At 45.0% G+C, this 27,907-nt stretch overlaps 1 protein-coding gene across 4 annotated transcripts in view; it reads left to right on the forward strand.

Annotated features, from left to right (window-relative positions):
* Positions 1-27,907, forward strand: part of LOC121281931 (serine/threonine-protein kinase 38) — an 86,573-nt gene that overhangs the window by 54,850 nt on the left and 3,816 nt on the right. For 3 of the 4 annotated variants that reach the window (XM_041195156.1, XM_041195157.1, XM_041195158.1), the window contains 13 exons: positions 866-1,005; positions 7,265-7,316; positions 8,947-9,069; positions 9,865-9,948; positions 11,361-11,484; positions 12,557-12,711; positions 13,094-13,196; positions 15,812-15,873; positions 17,118-17,235; positions 18,805-18,928; positions 19,763-19,858; positions 23,191-23,282; positions 24,813-24,869. In XM_041195156.1, the coding sequence (XP_041051090.1) occupies positions 872-1,005; positions 7,265-7,316; positions 8,947-9,069; positions 9,865-9,948; positions 11,361-11,484; positions 12,557-12,711; positions 13,094-13,196; positions 15,812-15,873; positions 17,118-17,235; positions 18,805-18,928; positions 19,763-19,858; positions 23,191-23,282; positions 24,813-24,869 (1,324 nt within the window). In that variant the 5' untranslated portion in view covers positions 866-871. The remainder of the gene's footprint in view (positions 1-865; positions 1,006-7,264; positions 7,317-8,946; positions 9,070-9,864; positions 9,949-11,360; positions 11,485-12,556; positions 12,712-13,093; positions 13,197-15,811; positions 15,874-17,117; positions 17,236-18,804; positions 18,929-19,762; positions 19,859-23,190; positions 23,283-24,812; positions 24,870-27,907) is intronic. The other variant, XM_041195159.1, reaches the window with a different exon arrangement.

Raw genomic sequence — 27,907 nt, forward strand, 5'->3', positions numbered from 1 at the left:
GGTGATGGTGGAGGGGGTTGATAAAGATAAAGCTTGTGCATCCTGAGAAAATTGAACTGCCACAGCTCTTTAGTAAAGAACCCTGCTGCTTTTGCAAATAGCGCAGGAAACCTGGGTTGAGCTGACACGCTCTGCTCTGTCTCTTGCTTGTTAATTTTACTGAAAATCTGACAGTAATGTCACCTTTATTAAAAATAGAATCTGAACCAGAGCCTTGCAATTATTTAGTGCCTTTCACGACCCCAGGATGTCTCCAGGTGCTTTCCAGCCAATGAAGTGCTGTTTGAAGTGCTCACTATTATAATATAGGAAACGTGCCAGCCAATTTGTGCACCGCAAGCTCCTGCAAATGTCAACATGATAATGATCAGAATATATTTTAGTGATTCTAAGTAATAAATATTGACCAGGACACTCCTCTTATTCAAAGTAGTGCTATGGAACTTTTATGTCCACTTGAACTGGCCAATGGGACCTAGGTTTAACGTCCCATCCAAAAGGTAACACCTGTGACAGTGCAGCACTCCCTCAGTACTGTACTGGAGTGTCAACCTAAATTTTTTGAGCTCCGGAGTCTGGACCAGTGTTTGAAACAAAATCTTCTGACTCCAAGGTGAGTACACTACCTACTGCTGCATCTGGTCATGATCAGCAAATATCAGAAGGGGGTTGTGATCAAAGTTAAGAAGTATCCCCTCTCAAAGTTTGAGAAAAGTTAGAGATTAATTGGATATTGACAGTTGAGTTAATTGAATTGAGAATCGAGCATTTTTTTTTGATACTGGAACCAAGTGTCACTTGCTGTGTGCAAATCAAATATTAATTTTAGACTGCATCACTCAATTTGGATATTTCCTCTCTGTAGGTAGCCATGGCGATGACTGGGCAGACGACCTCTTACCCCACCATGAGTAACCACACAAAGGAGCGGGTCACCATTACAAAGGTTACCCTTGAAAACTTCTACAGTAACCTCATTGCACAACATGAAGAGAGAGAAATGAGGTAAGCATGGAACACGGGGATGTTTGTGTACTTACTCATGTTTGTCTGCAGACTGAAACAAGAGGTGTTGTCAATCAACTTACCCCTCCCTCACTAGAAATTAATCTTTGCTTTCACATCCTACTCCACCCAACCCTGTCTCCTCTCTCCCACCTGGGCCCCACCCCCAAGGCAAGAAGCCTTGCTCTTTCTATGTTGTCTGCCACTGAGAGAGATGCGCATTGATGTTTTGGATTTTTAATGAGTTTCTTGAATTAAATTAATATTTTAAGTAACACTATTACTGACTTCTCTCCTGATTTTAGCCTAGCCCCCTCACTGTCACCCAGTAGCCCATTCCCTTGATACCCTGTGTTACTGACTTGTATCGCTACTGTTGTATTCTAGTTCCCTCACATTGTAATTGAGTGGCCCCTACCCCCAGTGCCCTGTGTTACTGATTCTATGTCAACTGATAACCCAGCTCCTTCACAACTGAGTAGCAGAATAAGCTCAAGGGGTAGATTGGCCTCCTCCTCATCCTATTGGTGTGCACCTTCAGAGGAGTAACCAAAATAATGTTAAGATACAAGGTCCAAATTGAAATGGGAAAGAAACAAGGGTGCCAGATTGTGTTAGCATATATTTTAGAAAGAGGAGTGAGCTGGCTGAGATGAGATGGAAAGAGAAGTTGGAACATAAAATGTAGCTAAACAACAGGATATTTTTAATCAGCTAATTGGAACATATGGAATAAATATATACCTTTAAGAAGGAAAATATTTTAAATTTCAGTGTTAGAGGCTGGAAACAAACTAAAATTGCACATAAGGGTATGTGGAGATTAGAGGCATGATAATGAATGTGAGAAAACAAGGAAGTAGGCTAATAGAAATATAAGGAGCAAATGTCAAAAAGCGTGAGCAACAGTAAAGTATTCTATAACTATAATCAGTTTAAAAAAAAATTGCTACATAAGAGGCACGACCTAAACATAAAAGAAATAGGAGCATGAGTGGACCATACAGCCTTTTGGGCCTGCTCCCCCATTGATAGGAATAAGATGGCAGACTTCATCATCAACTCCACTTTGAGTGAGAAAATAACATTAGAAACAGGAGCTGGAGTATTGGTCCTACTCCACCATTTAATAAGATCATGTCTGGTCAACACTTGCCCGCCAGATCCCCATAATCCTGTGATTCCCTTAAGGGTCACAAAGTCAGTTGATCTTGGCCTTGAATATACTTAGCAGCTGAGCATCCACAGTCCTCAGAAGAATTTTCTTCTAATCTCAGCTTGAAATGGCCAACCCTTTATCCTGATTTTGTGTCCTCTAGTCTTGGGCTCTCCAGCCAGGGCAAACAACCTTTCAGCATCTACCCTGCCAGGCCTTCTTAGGATCTTTGTTTCAATGAGATCACCTCTCGTTCTTCTGAACCCCAGAGACTATAGGTCCAAGCTACACAATCTCCTCGTAGGACATTGCTGTCATCCTAGGAATTAAATTACTGAACCAGTGTTGTACCCCTTCTAGATTGATGTGAAATACTTGAATAGGTGGGCTCCTTTCATTTGAATAGGAGATTACAGGGCAATGTGATAGGGGTGTATAAAATAATGAAGGAATTGAAAAAAAGAACATTGTGTGTGTTTCTATGTACACTCACACGGTATCTCATACTGTATACGTGCACACTCGTACATGAATACAGTCAAATGTACTCGTGCACTCTCGCACACTCTCATCTTGCATACTCTTGCGCACTTGCACACGCACATACACACATTGCGAATTATATGTAGGACATGAACAGGAAAATATTTTACTAGAGATTGTGAAGCTGTGGAATGCGGTACCAGAGTCAATGATTGAAGCAGACCTTTGTCAACGTTTAATGGTTGCAAAATGCTTGCATTTATATAACACTTTTCACAGCTACACAATGTCCCAAAGTGCTTCACAGCCAGTGAAATACTGTAGTCTTGTAATATGCACATGGCAGGATTCAAAAAACAGCAGTGAGACAAATGCACATTTAACCTATTTTACTGATGCAGGGTAAATATTGAGGGGTAAATATTGGTCAGGACATGAGGCTAACTCCCTTACTGCTCCTTAATTTGTGATGTGGGATCTTCACGCAAGAGGGCAGACCAGGTCTCAGTTTAACATGTTATGTTAAAGGCAGCACCTTCAACAGTGCAGCAATCCCTCAATACTGAACTAGAATTTCAACCTTTATTATGAGCTGAAGGCCCTAACATGGGGAATGTACAAGAAGGGTGCATAAAAATAGGGCTACGACTGGTGTGAATGATAAACATTGAATTTTGGCCTGTTTTCCTGTTGTAAGGGGTTCTGCACTGTCCTGTTTCTTTAAAGGGGCTCATTGCCAAGGGATGGTCAGTTTTGTGGCATGAGAACCTTTTCCTTCCCCAGGGTTGTCTTGAAAGTTTAGATAATATTTCAACTGTGCAATTTTATTTCCCAATTTTATTCCCTATTTTATTTCCCATTTATCCTCCAAATCCTCACATCCGATAATCCCCCTCCCCAGTTTAATGGTTTTGGGTGCACAGACTCTAAACCAGAGGGTTGAGGCCTCCAACCAACACAGAACGGAGTTTAGGACCCAGCCAATCCCAGATCAGGAGACATTGCTTTCCTATAACCAGTCTGTGCCAACAGCCTAGCTTGGGCTCTCAAACTGCGCTAAATTGGTAAATCAACTGGAATGAAGTACATAAGCTAGCCTCAGCATCATTGGTATGGGCAGAGTGGGGGAGCACAATTTGACAGGCCTGGCTTAGTGCAATAATGGGCAAGGGCACAACCAGACACAGCCCAGCAAAGTTTACCAGCCAGGCTGATAGGTGAAGAAGGACCTTGTGCAATGTAATAGAGGGGATGACCAGTACCGATAGCACAAAGTGCACCCCCATGAGGTGGAAATCAGAAAAAATTCAGTGTGAATTAGGATAATCAAAAAACAAAGAGACCGTTCTCAGGACATGCACTTCCTTCTGTCAGCGCTGAAGAAACAAAGAGCTGTCTTATGTGTGATTGCATTTTAAATATTAAATAGTTTCTCCACAGTGTTGTACCAATTGTCCAAATTCTAAGTGACGAGTAGTGAGACATTGGAATGGGACAACACCAGCCACGTAACTGTGGTTTCCCATTCGTAAGTCAGCTAAGCCCACTTCCAACTTCCCACAGATTGTATACGTATGGCCAGGAAGGAGGAATAGTCACAAATTATTTTTAGACAGATTAACCACAGAAACATTTATCAGTTTGACCCACCTCCTCTCAATGTGTGGGATTTCACCTTTAACAATGGTGCAGGTCAATTCTTAATTTGACTCAGAGCTGCATCGGCAGCGCTTCTTGTCTAAAACCCACTGATCACAATTCAGCAGCAAAGAAGTAGGTTTCCCACAAGACCTTTGAGAGAGGGAGAGAGGAAAATACCTTCAAAAATTGATGGGAAATAAAATTGCGCAGTTGAAATATTATCTAAGGACTTCCCTGTAGACAACTGTGGGGAAGGAAAAGGTTCTCATGCCACAAAACTGACCATCCTTTGGCAGTGAGCCCCTTTAAAGAAACAAGACAGTGCTGAACCCCTTACAACAGGAAAACAGACCAGAATAGATGTCTTCAATGTTTATCATCCACACAAGTTGTAGGCCTATTTTTATGTATCATGACCACCAAGCTACTTGGGATTGTGAGGTTTGAGTCCAGAGTACACAACAGAGAGATTCGTGCAAATATCGAGGTAGGGTGTGGGACTGAAGGCTAGGGTGAAGACTGACTTGTGTCTTGTGAAGACTGGTTCCCGGTTGACTAGTGGACGGTGAGCCATAGAATAGCTTGGGCTGTGAGCAGGCACCTAGGAGATTGAATATAGAGCTGGAGTGGAGCGAATGCATTGTAAGGTCAAAGCTGACTGTTCTGCTTGTGATTTGATTGCTCAATGAAATGCCATATGATTAGCATAGACCAATCAGATTGCACTAAAAAGACAGTGGCTGCACCACATGTTTTAAATAAGCATTTAGAGCAGTATTGATTGTGAGCAGTGAACTCTCATTGTTGACTCCTAGAGACTTTTTCCACAGGACTGATCACCAGCAGTACCTGACACAAATGATCACTGTTAATGTGTGTGTTTGTCTGTGTGAGCCTTGATTGAGGGATTCAGGACTGGAATCACAATAAAGTCCCATACTGTCCTGTGCTCCTGTGTGCGTGCTCACTCACTCACCTGCTTGGCCACAGGCTGCTGAATAGTGATCTTGAGCAGGATCTTTGGCTGTCTTACCCTGATCTCTCTGAGATCTCAGTGAGGCTTTGGGAGAATAGACTTCAAGATTCAGGCTTTTCAGTCATTGGACAAGGCCAGAAGGAAAAAAATAACCAGTTTGCATTTTTAAAAAGTTATTGACGTAATGGAAGATAAACTTGTTGTTTGAAAGGAGATTTCAAAAGATAAGGAACTTTGGCAGTTTTTGTGCTGTGTAAAGATCCTGTTGTATTTAACCAGCCTGGGAGTGATGTGTGGTAACATTGCAGAATATCGCTCTCTGGTGGTAGATGCTGAAAGTGCATATGTATTCCATTTTTTGTTGTACACACTGTCATTATTTACTTGGGCCTAGTTACAGTTATTCTGCCGTTTAGAGGAAGGAAGGACTGGCACTACTGTAATCTATAATGTCCCTTATTACACATAAAAAATATAAAATTTCTAGTCTCATTTGATTCCTACCACACATGTGCCAGGTAATGACCGTCCCCAATAGAGAGTCTAATCACCTCTGCTTGACATTCAGTGGCATTACCATCATTGAATCCCCTACCATCATTGAATCCCCCACCATCAACATCCTGGTGCCAGGCACTCTTTAGGAGCAGCCCTGTTATTGATGTCACTATTAGAACAGAGCTGGGTTATATCCCCCAAAGCCTGTCCACCATTTAAAACTCAAGTAAAGAGTGTGATGGAATACTCTTCACTTTGCTGGATGAGTGCAACTCCAAAAACACTTAAAAAGCTCAATGCCATCCGAACTCGGGGACTACCTGATTGGTGCTCCATTCACCATCTTAAACATTCACTCCCTCCAGCACCAATACCCAGTGGCAGCAGTGTGTACCATCTACAAGCTGTACTGCAGCAACTCGTCAAGCATCCTTGGACAGCACCTTCCAAACCTGCGACCTCTACCACCTAGAAGAGCAGCAGCAGATGCATGGTCACACCACCATCTGCAAGTCCCTCTCCAAGTCTCTCACCATCCTGACTTAGACCTATGTTGTCATTCCTTCACTGTTGATGAGTCAAAATCCTGGAATTTCCCCCCTCATCACCACCTTATGGAGAGAAACTAGGAACAGGTAATAAATTTTCAGGCTTTGCTAGCAATGCCCGCCACAGTGTTCATGTTGGAAAGTTATTGTATACAAGTTATTTAATTGTATGCAGGTGGTGGGGATTCACTTGTGCTGTTATAAATAGGAACAGACTGAGACTGGGATTGTTGGGTTAGCGGGTCCATAGTTTTGTGATGTTTATCTCTAAATCAAAGCTTATAAAATTGTGTAAAGATTAGATCTAGTTCTATCCTTCACCTCTGAGGTGGAATAAATGTGTGACTTGGAGGGGATCTTGGAACTGTTGGTGTTCCCATGAACTGTCTGCCCTGGTCATTCTAGTTTAGTTCTCGGGTTTGGAAGGTCCAGTTGAAGAAGGTTTGGTGAGTTGCTGAAATGCATCTTGTAAATGGTACGTAGTGCAGCGGGTGATGGGGGAAGTGGATGTTTAAACTGGTGGATTGGCTGCTAAACTAGGGGACTGCGCAGTCCTGAATGGTGTTAAGATTCTTGAGTCTTGTACCCACTCTAGAAAATAAAATACTGTATAACCCCTGACCATGAATCTGATTCTAGAATGATACTGATGTACAAAACAGTCTCCTAGTTAGGGGAAGGGTGTCAAGCTTGTATGTTAAATCTTACATGTACTCATTGACGTGATGCAGCCTATGTTAGTGGTATATTAACAGAACATCCCACAAAGTAGTAATTAGGATGTAACCCACAAATTAATTTTCGGTTTAATTGCTTTTGATTTTTTCATATTTTATCCCTATGTCCCAACCCCCAGCTGCCTTTTTAATGCTGACTTGACCAAATGTTTGAAATGGTAATTCTGCCCAATACACTGAAAATGTTCATTTACCTTGAGACTTTTTGTTTCCCCATTAGGCAACGGAAGTTGGAAAAAGTAATGGAAGAAGAAGGCCTAGGAGATGACGAGGTAATTGTTTTTAATTTGCCTTAGTTTTTGTATGGCTGGCTGAGCTAGCTCAGGTGAAGTGCAAAACCCTATGATCACGTAGACTTCTTTCAGCAAACTCTGCTGGCCTGAAACTCACTAGAAATCTAATTAGTTCTTGCATGAAGGCTGGGAGACCTTGGGTGTTGAAAAAAAATGACTTGCATTTCTGGCATGCTTTTCATGGCCCCATGAACAACCAAAGCACTTTACAGTGAATTAAATATTCAAGTGTAGCCATTGTTATACTGTAAGAAATGTGGCAGCCAATTTGCAAACAGCAAGCTCCCACAAACAGCAATGTAATTACGCTAGATAATCTCTTCATTCTGCCCAAAAGACTGGGGAGAAACCACCCCCAGCTTCTCTTTGGGATTTTTTACATCCATCTGAAAGGGCAGATATCTCATAATAAATTAGCGTTGGGAATGTCAGCCTAGATTTAGTGCTGAAGTCTCCAGAGTGAGACTTGAATCTGTGACTTTGACTTTGGTGAGAATGCTGTCCACTGAGCTGTATCGATGAGACATAGAGCACATACTTGTCTGTTAAACAGTGTGTGGTGCTAGAATTGCGATAGATTTCTCGTCACTTGTACTTGTGCAGTTTTCCTTTGTACAACTGTCTAATTAGAAACAGAAAAACTGTCAGTCCAGAGAGAGTTCTCTTCAGTTTTGATGCTGATGTGATGCCAAGTTCACGCTGGGCCTATTAGATCAGCCAAGTGTTTGGTCAGCTTATTGTGAAACCAACCAGGATCTCAATTATAGGTGATTAGAGAAGGGAATCGACAAAAGTTACTTGTATCCTGACTTGTACGTGATGCTGGATTAGCATTTGCAGTAACAGGGGTAGGCTATTCAGCCCCCAAGCCTGTTCTGTTATTTAATCAGGTTACAGCTGAACTGTACGTCAACTTCATTCCTCAACATGATGACCGAATGGAGTTGTTTAAAATGATAAAAAGATATGATAGATAGATGCATTAAGAAAGATACAATGACCTGTGTACCAGGTACTGTATAGGGCCCTGCACTTGTTCCCTGGTGTCTGACACCTGGAGACTGTCATACATGTGTTTATCGCAAATGTCTGTTTGGATGAGGGAGTCCCTTCAGTCCATTTACCCACATTTCCATTGTAACTTACATCACTGCTCCCATCACTTCAACTTGAGAATGATTTGAGAGATTTCTCCTGGCCTTTATTCATTCCTAAGACTTGTGCATCACTGACAAGGCCAGCATTTTTGCTCATCCCTAATTGCCCTTGAGAAAGTGGTTGTGAGCCACCTAATTAAGCGGAAGCAGTCCATCCGGTGAAGGCACATCCACAGTGGTGTTAGGGAGGGTGTTCTTGGATTTTGACTTGGTGCTGATGAAGGACTGACGATATTTCCAAGGCAGGGTGGTCTGTGGCTTGGAGGAAAGCCTGGAGGTGGTGGTGATCCCGTGGGCCTGCTGCCCTTGTCGTTCTACTTAATAGAAGTTGAGAGTTTGGGAAAGCTGCTTTCCTACCTGTTTATGATTGCAATATTTGCAAGATTGTGCTGTGTAGAATACCAAGAACTCTCCACTTATGGTTTTGACTGCGTGTTCCTTGGTGACTCTAGAAGCGGATGAGAAGGTCTCAACACGCCAGGAAGGAGACAGAATTCTTGCGACTGAAGAGGACCAGACTGGGCCTGGATGATTTTGAATCCCTAAAGGTCATAGGTCGAGGTGCATTTGGGGAGGTAAGACTGATCAGACCCACACTTAAATCTGAGCACTAGATAGGACACTGTAGCCATCCACAGATGATTCTTAGTGATTTATTTGGGAATTGAGAAGTCAACACCTTATGGAGAATATGGCATTTACTGGGTGTGCATTTTGGGACTGTGCTTTCTCCTCAGTCTATAACTCGCCCTATGCCTAGAATCCATTTTAATGTAACTTTGAATAAACTTTTGCTCAGTGGTGAGTTGCTGTTACTGCTAGTCGGTATTTAAACACTTTCTGAAGTTCATTGAATTTAGCAGGTTAAAGAAAGACTCGCGTTTATATAGCACCTTTCACCAACTCAGGATGTCTCAAAGTGCTTTACAGCCAACGAAGAATTTGAAGTGTGGCCACTGTTGTAAGATAGGAAATGTGGCTGCCAGTTTGTGCACAGCCAGCTCCCCCAAACAGCATTGTGACAACCAGATGATGTGTTTTTGTGAAATCAATTGAGGAATAAATATCAACCAGGACAACTGAGAAGCTCCTGCTGCTCTTCAAAATAGTGCCATGGGATCTTTGATGTCCACTTGAGAGGGCAGATGAGGCCTTGGTTTAACATTTCAACTGAAACATGGCATCTCTGCCTCTGGAACACTCTTGCAGTACTGCACTGGGAGTGTCAGATTATACACTCAATTCTGGAGTGAGATGTAAATCCAGGCGAGGGTGTTACCCAATGAGCTGCAAGTAATGCAAGGTAAATGGGCTGTATTCAACTTAAATAAAATGAGACCCAGTTGGTGAGTAATATTTAACATTTACAGGTGCGCCTCGTACAGAAGAAGGACACAGGTCACATCTATGCCATGAAGATCTTGCGCAAGTCAGACATGCTGGAAAAGGAGCAGGTAAGGTATTTTGAAGACTCTTTGAAGCTGATTTGCTATCTTTTACTATTGGTGTTCTGTCTCCTCCTAAACCTGGAGAGTCTGTGAGAGATTCTCCACTCCTCCAGAAACAAAACCACCTCCTGTACCATCCATGGCTGATGCCAATGCCCTGTCAGGATTATATACTATTAGTGCTGAACAGGGCAGAGACCTTGTCCTTGGTGTGGCTGGATTGGGATGAATGTGTGGGTCAGTGCTTCCATGTGTTCACAAATATCAGTGCTAACTTCAGTTTGCTTCTGATGAGGGAAAATGAGCAACATCTTGTTTGAACGTACATGAAACAGCAGCAGAAAGGTTTTAATGATTTGTACTGCTGATGAACTTGGAGCTATGTAACATCAAGGTGAAGTCCAGCTGCCTCTGTCTGTGTCACTGGTGGTGGGACCAATAAAAGTTTCAAATGTTGAAGTGAATTGGCAGCAGGATAATGGTGTTTTACATGTCTATCCAGGGACTGTTGGGAGAAGGGAATGGGTTGGAAAGGGTGTCTGATTGGGATCAGGTTGGGGGATTATCGGGTGTTGGCTGCCTTGACTGGGTAAGTGAGCTACCAGTGCCATCCTGACCTTGGATCTGTTGGGCACCAGTCCACATCTCCCAGGCTTGTCTGTCAGGACAGGTGTAGTTCAGTGTGCACTGCTGAGTGCTCCCATTTATAGTCTGGTATTTACTCTTGCAGCCCCTCTACACTAAATGCTTTACTATTCGATGGTAGACCATGGTGAGTCGCCTGCAGCAGCAAAACCTTTTTGTTGTTGACTTTCTGGGAGTGCTACATGATGAGGCAATTCTTGCAAGCATTCTGTTTAACCTAGTGTGTTTATTATCTGACTGCAGGATTCTGTCTAGTGTCCCCGAAGTCCCCAGCTAATATTACCGGCGGATAAGATATAATGGTCAAATCTATTGTTTGCCAACCACTCTGCTAGTGCATTGTAATGGGACTGCCTGTTGAGGTTACTGAGCTACACTGACCAGAGGCCCAGTTTTAACCCCTGCTCTGTGCTGGGTTGATGGTGGAGTTAGTAAAACTAACCCTTTGGACTGGGGAGGGCTGAACAAAATCAGCCAGTGACCCCAATCCGGCCAGTGTGTTGGGTGGGGATGGGAGCTCATGGCTGTTGCCCACCTGCCAGGTACCTGCAGACCAAGATTGGTATGACTTTGATCTGGAAAGCAGCCAGTGCCTTTGGAATTGTATCTCAGCATTCAGGAATGGAGCAGAGAAATTTGGGGCAGCAAGAACTTTTGACTTTCTCTCACACACTCAGAGTGAAACATCCACTAGTCGATTCTGTCTAGCTACAACACACTGGTACTGACACCACAAGCATCATTGGTTTGTTTAATGTATCTTTCTGCATTAGGTGGGGCACATCCGTGCGGAACGAGATATCCTTGTGGAAGCTGATAGTCAGTGGGTGGTGAAAATGTTCTACAGCTTTCAGGACAAACTCAACCTCTACCTGATCATGGAGTTTCTACCAGGAGGTACGTGCTGGCTCTTTTCATACCAGGCTTACAGTGGAAGGAGCATCTACTTCCAGTATGCTTAGCTGCTTCCAGGGACAGGAGAAACCATTCAACCTCTCAAGCCTGTTCCACCATTCAGTTAAACTATGGCTATCTCTGTTTCATCCAAAATAAAAACAGAAAATGCTGGAACAACTCTGCAGGTCTGGCAGCATCTGTGGGGAGAGAAACAGAGTTAACATTTCAAGTCCGTATGACTCCTCTTCAGAGCTGCTGTTTTACCCAACTTGGTTCCAAAGCTCTTAATACACTTGCCTAACAAAAACCTACCAGTCTCAGTTTTGAAATTTTCACTTGACCCTAAGCTGTTTGAGCAAAGGGAGTTCCAGATTTCTGCTACTCCTTGTGTGAGCAAATGCTTTCTGACATCACCCTGAAATGACCAGCTCCAATTTTAAGATTATGCCTCCTTGCTCTGGACTCCCCCACCAGAGGAAATACTTTCTCTCTATTTACCCTATCAATTCCTTAATCATCTTAAACACCTTAACCAGATTACCACTTAATCTTCTAAACTCAAGGGAATACAAGCGTAGTTGATGCAACCTGTCCTTGTAGTTTAACCCTTTTAGTCCGTCTAACCAACACTTTTGCATTGAATAAGCAGCAGGTACAGGTGATACATTCTCATTTGCAGACCTAAGGAGCAATATCAGGCTTGTGACTTGACCCTGAGAACATCTTGGGTATGTACATTCAGGCTGACCTGAAGAGGGATGGCCAAGTGGACAGTATACTAAACAAAAGCAAACAAACAGATGCTTATTCTCAGATCCCTCATCCCTTTCAGATTCCCTGTTCATGATGTGTTGATTTACACTGCCAACATCCATCCCTTGGTGGAATATGCTGTACCTGTGTGGCATCCTGGCCTCAGACGAGTGCATACTGACCTTCACGATGGAGCCCCTGCCTTGGTGTAGGCAGGGTGTGTTAATCAGCTATATGGCCTTCTCTGTGAACCCTGGATTCTAGTGGATTGTTGAATGAACTGAGCAGATGATATGTGATTGAATGTCTCTGGTTACAGGAGATATGATGACTCTGCTGATGAAGAAAGACACACTGAGTGAAGAGGAGACTCAGTTCTACATAGCGGAGACAGTACTGGCCATTGACTCCATCCATCAGATGGGCTTCATCCACAGGGACATCAAACCAGACAATCTCCTGCTGGACAGCAAGGTACAGAGTGAAGTTACACACCCACCCTGGATTTCACTGAAAGATTAGCTTTTCAGTCAGTAACATGTTCATTTTTATTTTCTTAAGCCAGTTTACAAAGTAAAGTCTTATTACATTGACTAAGGTAGATAATAAAATGGAGATGCAATGACTGCAATAAAACAGGCATCAGACATTGTCCCTCCACCCTTCAGCAGCCTCCTGGATCTCGTGGGCTGGGGTTTTGAGCTCCCATCATCCAGCAGCAATCTTTGAGGTGTCTGAAATGTTTCTGCCATGTCACTGTGGCTGCATAGAATCTCTTCAAACTGACAACCCTGGAAGTTGGCTATTATATGTTCCTCTCACTGTAATGACAATGTGACTGCTTTGTGTTTTCTAGGGTCACGTTAAGCTGTCTGACTTTGGCTTGTGCACGGGATTGAAGAAGGCTCACAGGACGGAATTCTACCGCAATCTTAGTCACAGTTTGCCCAGTGATTTTAGTGAGTAGATGGTGCAATTAACAGGCTACCACGTGGAGTCAGCCACCTGAGTAGCGGCAGTAACATTTTTCCCATCACTGGATAATGCCTGGGGCTGTCTGTTCTTTCACTCCTCCAGCCTTTAAAGGGGAGGTTTGGAAAAGCAGTCCCTGCACCGGGCATTAGAAGGGACTGACTGCATTCACCTTATTGTGACCTGGCATATTTCCACAACAATGGATTGTGCCTAGAAATCAAAGACAGAAACAGATGCACCAAAGCACTGGCACTCTCATTCCCAGTGCTGGGATCTGGTTGGAGGGGCCCCTCTCCCAGTTGGGTAGTCAGTGACTCAGTACATCAACTTAAATTGTCGTTAAGTGAAGAGGGCATTAGAGGGTTGTTGGGGCAGAAATGCTTTGCCACAGAACGATTGTGGCAGAGACCACTGCAATTTTTAAGGGAAAATTGGGTGAATATTTGAAGCAGATTCAGAACCAGATCCAGGGTGAAGAGGAGAGAGCAGGGCACTGTGTAGTTTGTGAAGAACTGGCACAAACCTGTTGGCCAGATGATGGTTTTGCCCATGGGGTGAAACTTTGGAAAAAGCAGTGTGGTGTGGAGATGAACATTTGCTGATTTTACAGGAGTTGGTGTGGGAGGTGATGTAAAACAGAAAATATTATGGATTTTTTTTTCTCATTCCCCTACCGAGGACACTGATTCTGGGTGGTCATGGCTTCCTGGCTGTCAGCAACTTTTCCAAAGAGCTATTCATAGAATCATGGACTAATACAGCCCAGAAGGCGGCCATTCAGCCCATCCTGCCTGTGCTAGCACTTTTACCCCAATCTCCAACTTCCATAGCCCTGCAAATTCATCCCCTTCAAGTATTTATCCAATTCCCTTTTGAAATTTCTTCATTCCGCTTCCTCTGTCCTTTCAAACAATGCATTCTGGATTACAACAAGCGGCTATGTCAATATATTTCTCCTCATGTTGCCTCTGGTCTTTTGCCAGCTACTTTAAATCTGTGGGTTTTTTTATTCATTCAAAGGATGTGGGCTTTTCTGGCTGGGCCAGCATTTATTGCCCATCCCTAATTGGATTTAAAGGTGGTGGTGAGCTGCCACCTTGAATCGCTGCAGTCCCTGTGGTGTCAGGGAGAGAGTTCCAGGAGTTTGATCCAACGACAGTGGAGGAACGGCGATTTATTTCCAAGTCAGGATGGTGAGGGGCTTGGAGGGGAACTACCAGGTGGTGGTGTTCCTTTGTATCTGCTGCCCTTGTCCTTCTAGATGGTAGTGGTCGTGGGTTTGGAAGGTGCTGGCTAGGAGCCTTGGTGAAATCCTGCAGTGCATCTTGTAGATGGTACACACTGCTGTTCCTGTGCGTCGGTGGTGGAGGGAGTGAATGTGGATGTGGTGCCAATCAAGTGGGCTATTTTGTCCTGGATGGTATCAAGCTTCTTGAGTGTTGTGGGAGCTGCACTCATCCAGGCAAGTGGGGAGTTTTGCATCACACTCCTGACTTGTGTCTTGTAGATGGTGGACAGTCTTTGGGGAGTCAGGAGATGAGTTACTTGCCACACGATTCTTAACCTCTGACCTGCTGTTGTAGCCACAGTATTTATATGGCTAGTCCAGTTCAGTTTCTGATCAATGGTAACCCCCAGGATGTTGATAGTGGGGGATTCAGTGATGGTAATGCCATTTAACAGCAAGGGGTGATGGTTAGATTCTCTCTTGTTGGAGATAGTTATTGCCTGGCTCTTGTGTGGCGCAAATGTTTCTGGCTACCACTGAAAACAATTTCTCCTTATTTATGCTACCAAAACCTTCATGATTTTGGACACCCCTATCAAATTTCCCCTTAATTTTAATCACTGTTCTAAAAGGAAAAGTCCCATGTAATTGAAGTTCTAACTAGTAAACCCCTTCTGCAACCTGCTCAAGGCCTTGGCATCCTTCCTGGAATGTGGTGCCAAGAATTGGCCACAATGCTCCAGCTGGCCCCCAACCATGTTCTATAGAAGTTGAGTATAGCTTCCAAAAGCTATGTGGCCTCCAACAGAGGAAAGATCTCATTTTTTTTTTTAAATAGCCTTCTCAACTTGCCCTGCAGCTTCATAGAATTGTCTATGTACAGCCCTGTTCTCTATTCCTGCATCCTCTTTAAAATTGTACTGTTTGGTTCATGTGACCTCTTGCCACCTTCCTGGCAAAATGAGGAAGATTGGCCCTGTATGAGCTTGGGTGGGGAGTATTGGCAGGCTGTGCGAGCAAGTGAGGAGAAGAACCTCCCACCCTGTCCTCGCACATCTACACAATCCAGCTGGCACCCCTGGGTAGGGAATGAAGGGCCAGAACCCTGGATAATTGTCCTCTTCCCAGGACCAAGTGTAACTCGTATAACTGGTGCCCAGCTAGAATAGGGTTAAACAAGAACCAAAGCCAAGACCTTGTGCTCTGTCTGACTTCAGTACTGCACTGAGTGATGCTTTCAACAAGTGTGGGCCATCATCATCATGGTGTATCTTGTCTTTAAGCTTGCTACTGGAGGGATTAAATCCCAGCTTTGCTGCCCTAATGCTTTGTGATGATCTGACATGTGTCCTAAACTATCTTCTCTCTTAGCTTTCCAGAACATGAACTCTAAGCGGAAAGCAGAAACATGGAAGAGGAACCGGCGGCAGCTGGTGAGTACGGGTAGTTACCATGTGACCAGGAGGAGGTATGAGGAGGTGGCTTGAATATTGATTGGCCCCAGGGGCATGCGTTCTGGCCGAGGGCTGCACCTTCATCCCCAGAGTGCATCCTTATGTCTCCGAGGAATGAAAATGGCAGTTAAAATGGTGCTGGTCAGTATGTGGGCAGATGGTACAACTTAATAAAAGCCTCAATCTGTGTCAGTCTATTCCACATGGAATCCTAGGTGATATCAGTTCAATCTGTACTGTAAGCTTTAAAACCCTAAACTTTGTTCTTCATCCTCTCCACATCTTCAGTATTGTCTCACTCACTGGCTCCGAGGGCAGAGTGCTGAACAGAAAAATCATGAGGCAGGTCACTTGTGCTGCATCTAATCTTTCCCCAACTAGTATAAACCCCCAGAGTTATTGAACCTGCTTGTTCACCCAGTTAGTTAATCCCAAATCCCCAGGTTACCAATTAGTTAATCACACCTTGCAATGACTTAGCCCAAGCTTCAGCCTGAATTCTATTTGAGTGCTAAAAGCAAAAAAACTGCGGATGTTGGAAAACTGAAACAAAAACAAAAATAACTGGAAAATTTGATTTGAGTGCTTGTTGCAGCTGTTGTGTTTGAATTGCTGGGAGTTTGCCCACAGGTTCTGCTTTAAAGTTTCATGAATGATGTTCTTATCATTGGAACCACTTTGTGAGAACTTTAACTTTTTTTTGACTGGGGAAAAATGCTTTGTTGCCATTAGTTTTGGTTTAAAGTCAGTGACCTGAGAGTCCTGACTGTACAACAGATGAGCTTGATGTGTTACGGAGATTTTTAACCCGCGAAGGACAATGCCTTTGCCACGTCAGTGCTGAAAGCCACCTGAATTTGTTTGGCATGTTCCTACGGTGTGAGAGGGAGGCCAGTTTGGAGGGAATGGTAGTTTACTGACTTGTTGGCCTGTGATATGTTCTATTGTTTGTCAACCATCAGGCTTTGTAGGGGGTTAGGGGAATGATGTCAAGTGGCAGAGTTTCATTATAATTTATGGACTGACACAAGGGTGCAGATGAAACAACTTGTCAGACCTTTTGTCAGCACTCCCACATCCATGTGTGTCCCTGGAACTTGTGAAACTTAGCCCAAGTTGCATGATAAGTGGCAGACACACATTAATATGAAGCTAATGGATGTTTTTAATTCCAATCCTTTATTCCCTAATGGATCTGTCTTATTTCTCATCCTTACCTTCAGGCCTTTTCTACCGTGGGGACTCCAGATTACATAGCACCTGAGGTGTTCATGCAGACCGGTTACAACAAACTTTGCGACTGGTGGTCACTTGGGGTCATTATGTATGAAATGCTGATCGGTAAGGGTGCTCCTGTCTACAGGTCTGGCAAAAAAAGAGAAATTCTTTCCTTTTCAGATGCATGGTGGTGGGTGTGGGTGCAGTATAGATGCATGGTGGTGGGTGTGGGTGCAGTACAGGTGCATGGTGGTGGGCGTGGGTGCAGTACAGGTGCATGGTGGCGGGCGTGGGTGCAGTACAGGTGCATGGTGGCAGGTGGTGCAGCACAGGTGCATGGTGGTGGGTGTGGGTGCAGTACAGGTGCGTGGTGGTGGGTGTGGGTGCAGTACAGGTGCGTGGTGGTGGGTGTGGGCGCAGTACAGGTGCGTGGTGGGTGTGGGTGCAGTACAGGTGTGTGGTGGGTGTGGGTGCAGTACAGGTGCGTGGTGGTGGGCGTGGGTGCAGTACAGGTGCATGGTGGCAGACGTGGGTGCAGTACAGGTGCGTGGTGGCGGGTGTGGGTGCAGTACAGGTGCATGGTGGTGGGTGTGGGAGCAGTACAGGTGCATGGTGGTAGGTGTGGGTGCAGTACAGGTGCATGGCAGCAGATGGTGCAGTACAGGTGCATGATGCTGGGCGTGGGTGCAGTACAGGTGCATGGTGGTGGGCATGGGTGCAGTACAGGTGCATGGTGGTGGGTGTGGGTGCAGTAAGGGCACATGGTGGCGGGTGTGGGTGCAGTGGCAGTTGCACTTGCAGTACGGGCATGAGGTGGCAGGCGTGCGGTGAGGGGCCGGCAGGTGCAGTACCGGTGCGCGGTGGAATAATGGGTGGGCATTATGGGCACGCAGTGGGTCAGTGGGCGGGCAGTACAAGTGAGTGGTGAATTTTTTTTATTCATTCATGGGATGTGGGCATTGCTGGCCAGGCCAGCATTTATTGCCCATCCCTAATTGCCCTTCAGAAGGTGGTGGTGAGCTGCCTTCTTGAACTGCTGCAGTCCATGTGGTGTAGGTACACCCACAGTGCTGCTAGGGAGGGATTTCCAGAATTTTGATCCAGCGACACTGAAAGAGCAGCAAGTCAGGATGGTGAGTGGCTTGGAGGTGAGCTTCCAGGTGGTGTTCCACTGGTGCAGCGTGTGCATGTGTATTGCAACTTCCCTTTGAACAGGTCCTGCTGCCTTTGTAGACTGCTGGTGTATGGGGTATGATACACTTATCCCCGTAGACTGCTGGTGTATGGGGTATGCAACACTGATCTCTGTAGACTGCTGGTGTATGAGGTATGAAACACTGATCCCTGTAGACTGCTGGTGTATGGGGTATGAAACACTGATCTTTGTAGACCGCTGGTGTATGGGGTATGAAGCACTGATCCCTGTAGACTGCTGGTGTATGGGGTATGATACACTGATCTCTGTAGACTGCTGGTGTATGGGGTTTTTTTGGTATGCCTGGTATACTGCAGAGCCTGCTGCCTCAGGAGTCTGAGACTAAGTGTGTCCCTTTTGCTTGGGGGAAAAATAACACAGGGTCACCCTGGAGTGGTCAGTGTGGTCACTGTACACATCCTGCAAGTTGCACACTACTTATGAACTTGTTTCATCCTATCAACAAGGTCCTGCCTTAAATTCTGCTTATTTTTCAGGCTACCCACCTTTCTGTTCAGAGACCCCTCAGGAGACATACAAGAAAGTGATGAACTGGAGGGAGACCCTCACATTCCCACCAGAGGTTCCCATTTCAGAGAAAGCCAAGGACTTGATTCTGAGGTAAAAAGTATAGAAAATAACATTGCACTTCTTTCTGACTGCTCCCGCACCTGCAACAGTGTAGAAGGAGCTTTACTCTCTATTTAACCCCATGCTGTACCTGCCCTGGGGCAGAGTAACTAAAATTGTCATACAGTGGTCAGAAGTATCCTCAAAGCTGTCTATTACTATCTGATGCCGTGTCAGGTATAACTGGGCTCACCACCTTGTTTTCATTACCAGCTTCCCTTTGCTGAGTTTCGGTTTCAATTAAGTCACCCTTGATTCTTTGGTAGAACGCACAGTCCCGATGTGGGAACCATTGGTATCAGCCTCAGATTGCAGTTTTATTCTGATATTGCCTAGCCTCTAGCTTTAATGTCACCATAGTTAGTCTCAGTGAACCTGGGTTTGGCTTCGTCAGGGTCTCCAGTCCTGATCACTACCTGATGACCCCTGCTGGACAAAGCATGTGTGTGGTATGTCAGGTGAATACCAGGCTCTGATGCCTCTTGTAGTTTGTATTGACTTACATGATAAATGGCCACTTGAGTGAAATAAAGAATGGGTGCTGTTGCCTGTGGATATGACCCCCAGCAAGAGTTGCCACTGCTAAGAGATTGAGTTTACTGGAATGTGATGTCCATGCCTCTCTTTCCCCCACCCCCTCTGCCAACTCAGCTACTCCTGCAGCACACACACGCGCACACCCAGACACACACACACACACACACCCGCCACCCCACCCCCCCACTGTCCTGAGTGGTTTGTGTGACTGTGACCCTATTCAAGGAGCCTGATGTGGGTTGTGTTTGTGTATCTGCTCTCACTCTGCTGTAATCTATGATCCTTTAGGTTCTGCTGTGAATCGGAGACGAGAATCGGGGCCAATGGAGTGGAAGATGTGAAGAGCAATTTGTTCTTTGAATGTGTTGACTGGGAGCACATCAGGTAGGAGAAAAATTCACCTGGCAAGATCCAGATGTGGAGCTGCCTGCCTGTTAGAGCAGTGTTTTGGTCCTTCAGACATGTACTGGGAGTGTGCAGACCTTACCCGCTTTACTGCAGAGACTTATTTGTCTGTGGCTTTCCTCCCGCTGACTGTCCCCATTCTGGAGAAGCATCTGGCTTCCTCCTTGCACAGTGCCCTCCCCCCAACCAGGGGCTGCTGTGTATGGGGTATGAAACATTGATCCCTGTAGACTGCTGGTGTATGGGGTATGAAACACTGATTGATCCCTGCAGTCTGCTGGTGTATGGGGTATGATACACTGAAGCTTGTAGACTGCTGGTGTATGGGGTATGATACACTGATCCCTGTAGATTGCTGGTGTATGGGGTATGAAACACTGATCCCTGCAGACTGCTGGTGTTTGGGGTATGAAACACTAGTCCCTGTAGACTGCTGGTGTATGGGGTATGATACACTGATCCCTGTAGATTGCTGGTGTATGGGGTATGATACACTGATCCCTGTAGACTGTTGGTGTATGCGGTATGATACACTGATCTCTGTAGACTGCTGGTGTATGGGGTATGAAGCACTGATCCCTGTAGACTGCTGATGTATGGGGTATGAAACACTGATCCCTGTAGACTGTTGGTGTATGGGGTATGCAACACTGATCTTTGTAGACTGCTGGTGTATGGGGTATGATACACTTATCCCCGTAGACTGCTGGTGTATGGGGTATGCAACACTGATCTCTGTAGACTGCTGGTGTATGAGGTATGAAACACTGATCCCTGTAGACTGCTGGTGTATGGGGTATGAAACACTGATCTTTGTAGACCGCTGGTGTATGGGGTATGAAGCACTGATCCCTGTAGACTGCTGGTGTATGGGGTATGCAACACTGATCTTTGTAGACTGCTGGTGTATGGGGTATGATACACTGATCTCTGTAGACTGCTGGTGTATGGGGTATGATATAAGAACATAAGAAATAGGCATACGAGTAGACCATTTTGCGCCCCCCTCCCACCGAGCTTGCTCCACCATTCAATAAGGTCATGGCTGACAATCTTGTGTTTCAATTTCCACATTCCCATCTGACCCCAATAACCTTAGATTCTTGTTAGGCAAGGGAATCAACCTACCTCTACCTTAAAAATATTCAATGACCCCGCCTCCACCACCTTCTGAAGCAGAGAATTCCAAAATCACACAACCCTCTGAGAAAAAATTTCTCCTCATCTCTGTCCTAAAAGGTTGCCCCCTAATTTTAAAACAGTGCCCCCTAGTTCTGGACTCACCAACAAGAGGAAACATCCTTTTGACGTCCACCTTCGTCAAGGACATTCAGGATCTTATATACTTCAATCAAATCACCCGTCACTCTTCTAAACTCCAGTGGAAACAAGCCCAGTCTGTCCAAACTTTCCTCATAAGACAACCCACTCATTCCAGATATCAATCTAGTAAACCTCCTCTTGATCTGCCTCCAATGCATTTACATCCTTCCTTAAATAAGGAAACCAAAACTGCACACATTATTCGAGGTGAGGACTCACCAATGCCCTGTATAACTGAAGCATAACATCCTTACTTTTATGTTCAATCCCTCTTGTAATAAAGGATAGCATTCCATTAGCCTTCTTAATTACTTGCTGTACCTGCATATAACCTTTTGTGACTCATGTACTGGAACACCTTGAGCCCTCTGCAGCTCAGAATTATGCAGCCGTTCTCCATTTAAGAAATGCTGTGATTTTTTTATTCTTCCTGCCAAAGTGAACAACTTCACATTTTCCCACATTAAACTCCATTTGCCAGATCTTTGCCCACTCACTCTACCTATCTATATCCATCTGCAACCTCCTCATGTCCTCCACACAACATACTTTCCTACCTTTCTTTGTAATCTGCAAATTTAACTATCATGTCTTCACTCCTCTCATCTAAGTAATTGATATAGACTGTAAAAAGTTAAGGCCCCAGTACAGACCCCTGTGGGTCTCCACTCGTCACACCAGTGAATCCGAAAAAGACCCATTTATGCATACTCCCTGCTCTCTGCCAGCCAGCCAATCTTCTATCCGTGCTAATATGTTACCCCCTACGCCATGCGCTTTTATTTTCTTTTGGTGTGGCACCTACTCAAATGCTTTCTGGAAATCCAAGTACAGTACATCTACAGGCTCCCCCTTATCCACTGTGCATGTTACTCCTTCAAAAAAACTCCAATAAATTGGTTAAACGTGATTTTCCTTTCACAAAACCATGCTGGCTTTTCTAAGTGTCCAGCTATAACCTCCTTAATGATCAATCTAACACCTTCCCCACGACAGACATCAAACTAACTGGCCTATAGTTTCCTGTTTTCTGCCTCCCTCTATTCTTGAATAGAGGGATTATATTTGCTACTTTCCAAGCTGATGGAACCTTTCCAAAATCTAGCGAATTTTAGAAAATTAACACCAGCACATCGACTACCTCATTAGCCGCCTCTTTTAAGACCCTAGGATGTAGTCCTTCGGGACCCAGAGACTTGCCAGCCTGCAGCACCATCAATTTGCTCAGTACCATTTCCCTAGTGATTTCAATTTCACCGAGTTCCTTTCTCCCGTTCACCTCCTGATTTGCAGCTAATACTGGAATGTTTTTTGTATCCACTATAGTGAACACACAAGCAAAATATTTGTTCATTTCTTCCCTCATTTCCTTATTATCTACTATTAACTCCCCACTGTCACTCTCTAGAGGACCAACACTCACTTTACTTTTTTCCTTTTTTAAATACCTGTAGAAATTCTTGCTATCCATTTTTACATTTCTAGCTAGCCCCCTCTCACACTAATTTCTTTCTCCTGGTTAATGTTTTAGTCATTCTCTGCCATTCTTTATATTCTGTTCAGTCATCTGTCCTGCCACTCATCTTTGCGGAGTTTATGCTTTTTCCTTAAGTTTGGTGTTTTCCTTAATCGTGGATGGTGGGTCCTCCCCCTTAGAAGTTTTCTTTATAGTAGGAATGTACTTGTTCTAAATACCCTGAAGTATCCCCTTAAATGTTTTCAACTGCTTTTCTATTGATCTATCCTATAGCCTAGTTTCCCAGTTCACTTCAGCTAGCTCAGCTGATATATTGATTCCTGCAGACTGCTGGTGAATGGGGTATGATACACTGATCCCTGCAGGCTGCTGGTCTTCTCTGTGCCTGTATGATGAAGCTGCCACATCCCCAGTGAAGCTTAATGTTCTGTTTTCTCCATGATTCCTGCTACCTCTGTCTCCATTTTTTTTCAGCATTTCCCAGTTTCTAATGCAATCTCTTGCCTGACAGGGAGAGACCAGCAGCTATCTGCATTGAAATAAAGAGTATTGATGATACGTCAAACTTTGATGAATTTCCCGATTCGGACATCTTGCAACCAGGTAAGACCACTGTGTAGCTTCAGGGAGGGATTTAGTTAATGATCAGAAGATCAATGCTGAATCTTTGGAACTGTAGGCCCGTGCCTTACCAGAACCTTATTAGAAGTGTTTGTTACAGATTACTTATTTCTGGTAGATGATGTGTTAGATACACATTACACAGCCAAGGTATGTCAGTGCGAATCCCTTTGAACAGCTTTTTGATGTTTGGCTCTGTGTCCAACTATCCCTGTGAAGTCAGCTGAGGCTGATTCTAATCGCCTCTCACAGGTACATTTCTAGTCAGGGCTGTTGTATAGTGACTCTGGAGCGGGGACCCAGGCTGACTTCTGATCTCATCCTCGATCCCAGCCTGTCGCCTTAACACCTCCCCACTCCCTGTCCCCAGCCTGACTGACACCCAACGCCCCCCCCCACTCCCCACTCTCCTCCCCCAGGCTGAGGGGTTCAAACTAAAGTAATGTGTGCTACTGGGGTGCAACGACCTGATAGTGCACACAAGGAGGGGCTGGAGGAGGTAGCATGTCTCTTGAGTCTAAAGGCGGTGGCATAGTGGTATTGTCACTGGACTAGTATTCCAGAGACCCAGAGTAATGATCTGGGGACCCCAGATTCAAATCCCTCCATGGCAGAAATTTGAATCCTATAAAAAACCTGTAATTAAAAGCCCGATGATGACCATTGCTGATTGTTGTAAAAACCCATCTGGTTCACTAATGTCCTTTAGGGAAGGAAATCTGCCGTCCTTACCTGGTCTGGCCTATATGTGACTCCAGACCCATAGCAATGTGCTTGACTCTTAAATGCCCTCTGAACAAGGGCAGTTACAGGTGGGAAATAAATGCTGGCCTAGCCAGTAATAACCATATCCCATGGACGAATATAAAAAAACAATTTAATGCAGCTGTCCTGAGGTAGCATTTCTACTGCTCTGATGGAGTCATCAGTTCTGATGTTTTCTCATTCCGTGCTGCCTAGTTCCAGGTACCCAGTGCTGAGAGCCACTATCCCAGACAGTGCCTGCGACAATGGAGCATGGTGAAGAGAGGGAGTGTTGGGACAACAGAAGCTGTCCACTTGTAAACACTAAAATCAATTTCCCATGTACCTGTGGGAGCAATCAGAGTGCCCCTTCTAACCCCATTTTGTTAGAATTGTAGAGTGTAATAGATGGCCATTTGGCCCATCATGTGTCTATCCCCATAAACCCAGTGTATTTTTCCACTTCAAATATTTATCCAAATCCTTTTTGAAAGTTTGTATTGAATCTGATCCCACAGCCCTTTCAGGTAATGTGTTTGAGCGTTAATTAAAACATTGTTACTCCATCGATGCCTTCAGTAATGGTGTGTGGAGTGAAATCTGTACCTGATGGAAGGAGGGACTGTGTAGTCTGACAGTCCTCCTGCTGCTGCAGTAAATGGTGTTGTACTTGCTGTGCCCATCCTGATGTCCCACACTGAATTGCTGTGTTTACATGAAGCTGATGTGTTCGAATATGACGCAGTGCTTTCTGCTATTCTTCTCCAGGAGTGTCACAGGCAGGGCTAGAAAGTAGTGGTAAGAAGTGTCTGTCCTCTAAGACAGGTAACCAGCATTTTATTCCCCTCAACCCTTACTAAAATCTCGTGGTCCTATACTTTACCGCACAGTTGGCTTCATGTGGGGCAGCCATTTTATAACCTCGTTGTTTCTCTGGTCTCCAAGGTATAGGAAAGACCTGCTGACCTTTGAACTTAACAATTCTATTTATTGTGGGGCTGTTCCCTCTCCCCTCCGTTGGTATGTTTTAAAGCACACCCCACTGTGACCTTTCCACTTGGTGATCCCTTGATGCCCAGGGTATCTTCTGAGTCCAGTTCCCTTGAATTAAGCAATCGCTTTAGTGTCTAAAACGCCCTCGCTGCTCTTGCTCCCCTCGGCTCCACTCCTTTACTGAATATGATTGCTCAGTCTTGCAGGCCAATGCCTTAATGAGTTAATATTACCCACTCCTTTTACCAAGCATGAGACCAATTGTATTACCTTGATTGCGAGAACCAATTACCCTCCAGAGGCTGGGGGTCAAACCTGGGAGCAGCCCCCACTCTACTCACTGCTGTTAATAAACTGTGCCATGGGGCAGCATTCAGCACATTTACAATAGTCAGACCTCCGACCAGTGGCTGGAAAGTCCCAGATGGAGGGGCAAATCTCATTCAATGATTTGGAGACTAGAGAGGGACGCCAAACTCATGGCAGTGCTGGTGCACTGGGAGGAGTGATCTGCTGGAATGCAGCACTGCTGCATGCTGGCCGCCTCCTCTGGAATGGCACCTGGTCCAATAGGTAATATTCAGGGAGGAAAGATGGGCAGACTGTCCCTGTGATGGTGGGGGGAGGGGCATCAGTTAGGCGGCACTGGCCCGCCCAAGCCCTTTGGTTTAGAAATATTATGCATTCTGCAAGGAGAAACAAGGAGGTCATTGAATGACCACTCGTAACGTATGGGGGCCAGCGCGAATGCCACCAGTGTCATCTGGTGCCAAAGTATGTTCTTCTAACTCAGTACATTTCTGGTGCTACCTTGTTTTCAATTGCTTCTAACCTCTCCATGCGTAAGTAACAGCCAGTTAACAGTGGAGGTGGTATATTTAAATGCAACTAACCTCTGTCAGCTAATGGTTTTGTAACTTACAGTTTGGTTCTTTGTCTAATCAGTGTTGTCACTGGGATTCCGAGGGTGTAAACCACTGGCTAAATCTTCACACCAAAGTGTAAATCACTGGCTAAATCTTCACACAGGGAGTGTAAATCACTGGCTAAATCTTCACACACGGAGTGTAAATCACTGGCTAAATCTTCACACTGGAGTGTAAATCACTGGCTAAATCTTCACACTGGAGTGTAAATCACTGGCTAAATCTTCACACCAAAGTGTAAATCACTGGCTAAATCTTCACACAGGGAGTGTAAATCACTGGCTAAATCTTCACACACGGAGTGTAAATCACTGGCTAAATCTTCACACTGGAGTGTAAATCACTGGCTAAATCTTCACACTGGAGTGTAAATCACTGGCTAAATCTTCACACTGGAGTGTAAATCACTGGCTAAATCTTCACACTGGAGTGTAAATCACTGGCTAAATCTTCACACTGGAGTGTAAATCACTGGCTAAATCTTCACACTGGAGTGTAAATCACTGGCTAAATCTTCACACTGGAGTCTAAATCTTCACACTGGAGTGTAAATCACTGGCTAAATCTTCACACTGGAGTGTAAACCACTGGCTAAATCTTCACACTGGAGTGTAAACCACTGGCTAAATCTTCACACTGGAGTGTAAACCACTGGCTAAATCTTCACACTGGAGTGTAAACCACTGGCTAAATCTTCACACTGGAGTGTAAACCACTGGCTAAATCTTCACACTGGAGTGTAAACCACTGGCTAAATCTTCACACTGGAGTGTAAACCACTGGCTAAATCTTCACACTGGAGTGTAAACCACTGGCTAAATCTTCACACTGGAGTGTAAACCACTGGCTAAATCTTCACACTGGAGTGTAAACCACTGGCTAAATCTTCACACTGGAGTGTGAGCCACTGGCTAAATCTTCACGCAGAAGTGTGAACCGCTGGCTAAATCTTCACACTGGAGTGTAAACCGCTGGCTAAATCTTCACACTGGAGTGTAAACCGCTGGCTAAATCTTCACACCGGAGTGTAAAGCGCTGGCTAAACCTTCACACCGGAGTGTAAAGCGCTGGCTAAACCTTCACACCGGATTGTAAAGCGCTGGCTAAACCTTCACACCGGAGTGTAAAGCGCTGGCTAAACCTTCACACCGGAGTGTAAAGCGCTGGCTAAACCTTCACACCGGAGTGTAAAGCGCTGGCTAAACCTTCACACCGGAGTGTAAAGCGCTGGCTAAACCTTCACACCGGAGTGTAAAGCGCTGGCTAAACCTTCACACCGGAGTGTAAAGCGCTGGCTAAACCTTCACACCGGAGTGTAAAGCGCTGGCTAAAACCTTCACACCGGAGTGTAAAGCGCTGGCTAAAACCTTCACACCGGAGTGTAAAGCGCTGGCTAAAACCTTCACACCGGAGTGTAAAGCGCTGGCTAAAACCTTCACACCGGAGTGTAAAGCGCTGGCTAAAACCTTCACACCGGAGTGTAAAGCGCTGGCTAAAACCTTCACACCGGAGTGTAAAGCGCTGGCTAAAACCTTCACACCGGAGTGTAAAGCGCTGGCTAAAACCTTCACACCGGAGTGTAAAGCGCTGGCTAAAACCTTCACACCGGAGTGTAAAGCGCTGGCTAAAACCTTCACACCGGAGTGTAAAGCGCTGGCTAAAACCTTCACACCGGAGTGTAAAGCGCTGGCTAAAACCTTCACACCGGAGTGTAAAGCGCTGGCTAAAACCTTCACACCGGAGTGTAAAGCGCTGGCTAAAACCTTCACACCGGAGTGTAAAGCGCTGGCTAAAACCTTCACACCGGAGTGTAAAGCGCTGGCTAAAACCTTCACACCGGAGTGTAAAGCGCTGGCTAAAACCTTCACACCATGACCACTTGAACTGTGAAGAGCACCAAGCTGAAATATTACAGAATCTGTTCTTCCATTTGGAGCTGTTTAT

This window comes from Carcharodon carcharias, chromosome 9 (assembly GCF_017639515.1).
Source record: "Carcharodon carcharias isolate sCarCar2 chromosome 9, sCarCar2.pri, whole genome shotgun sequence".
NCBI classification, from domain to species: domain Eukaryota; kingdom Metazoa; phylum Chordata; class Chondrichthyes; order Lamniformes; family Lamnidae; genus Carcharodon; species Carcharodon carcharias.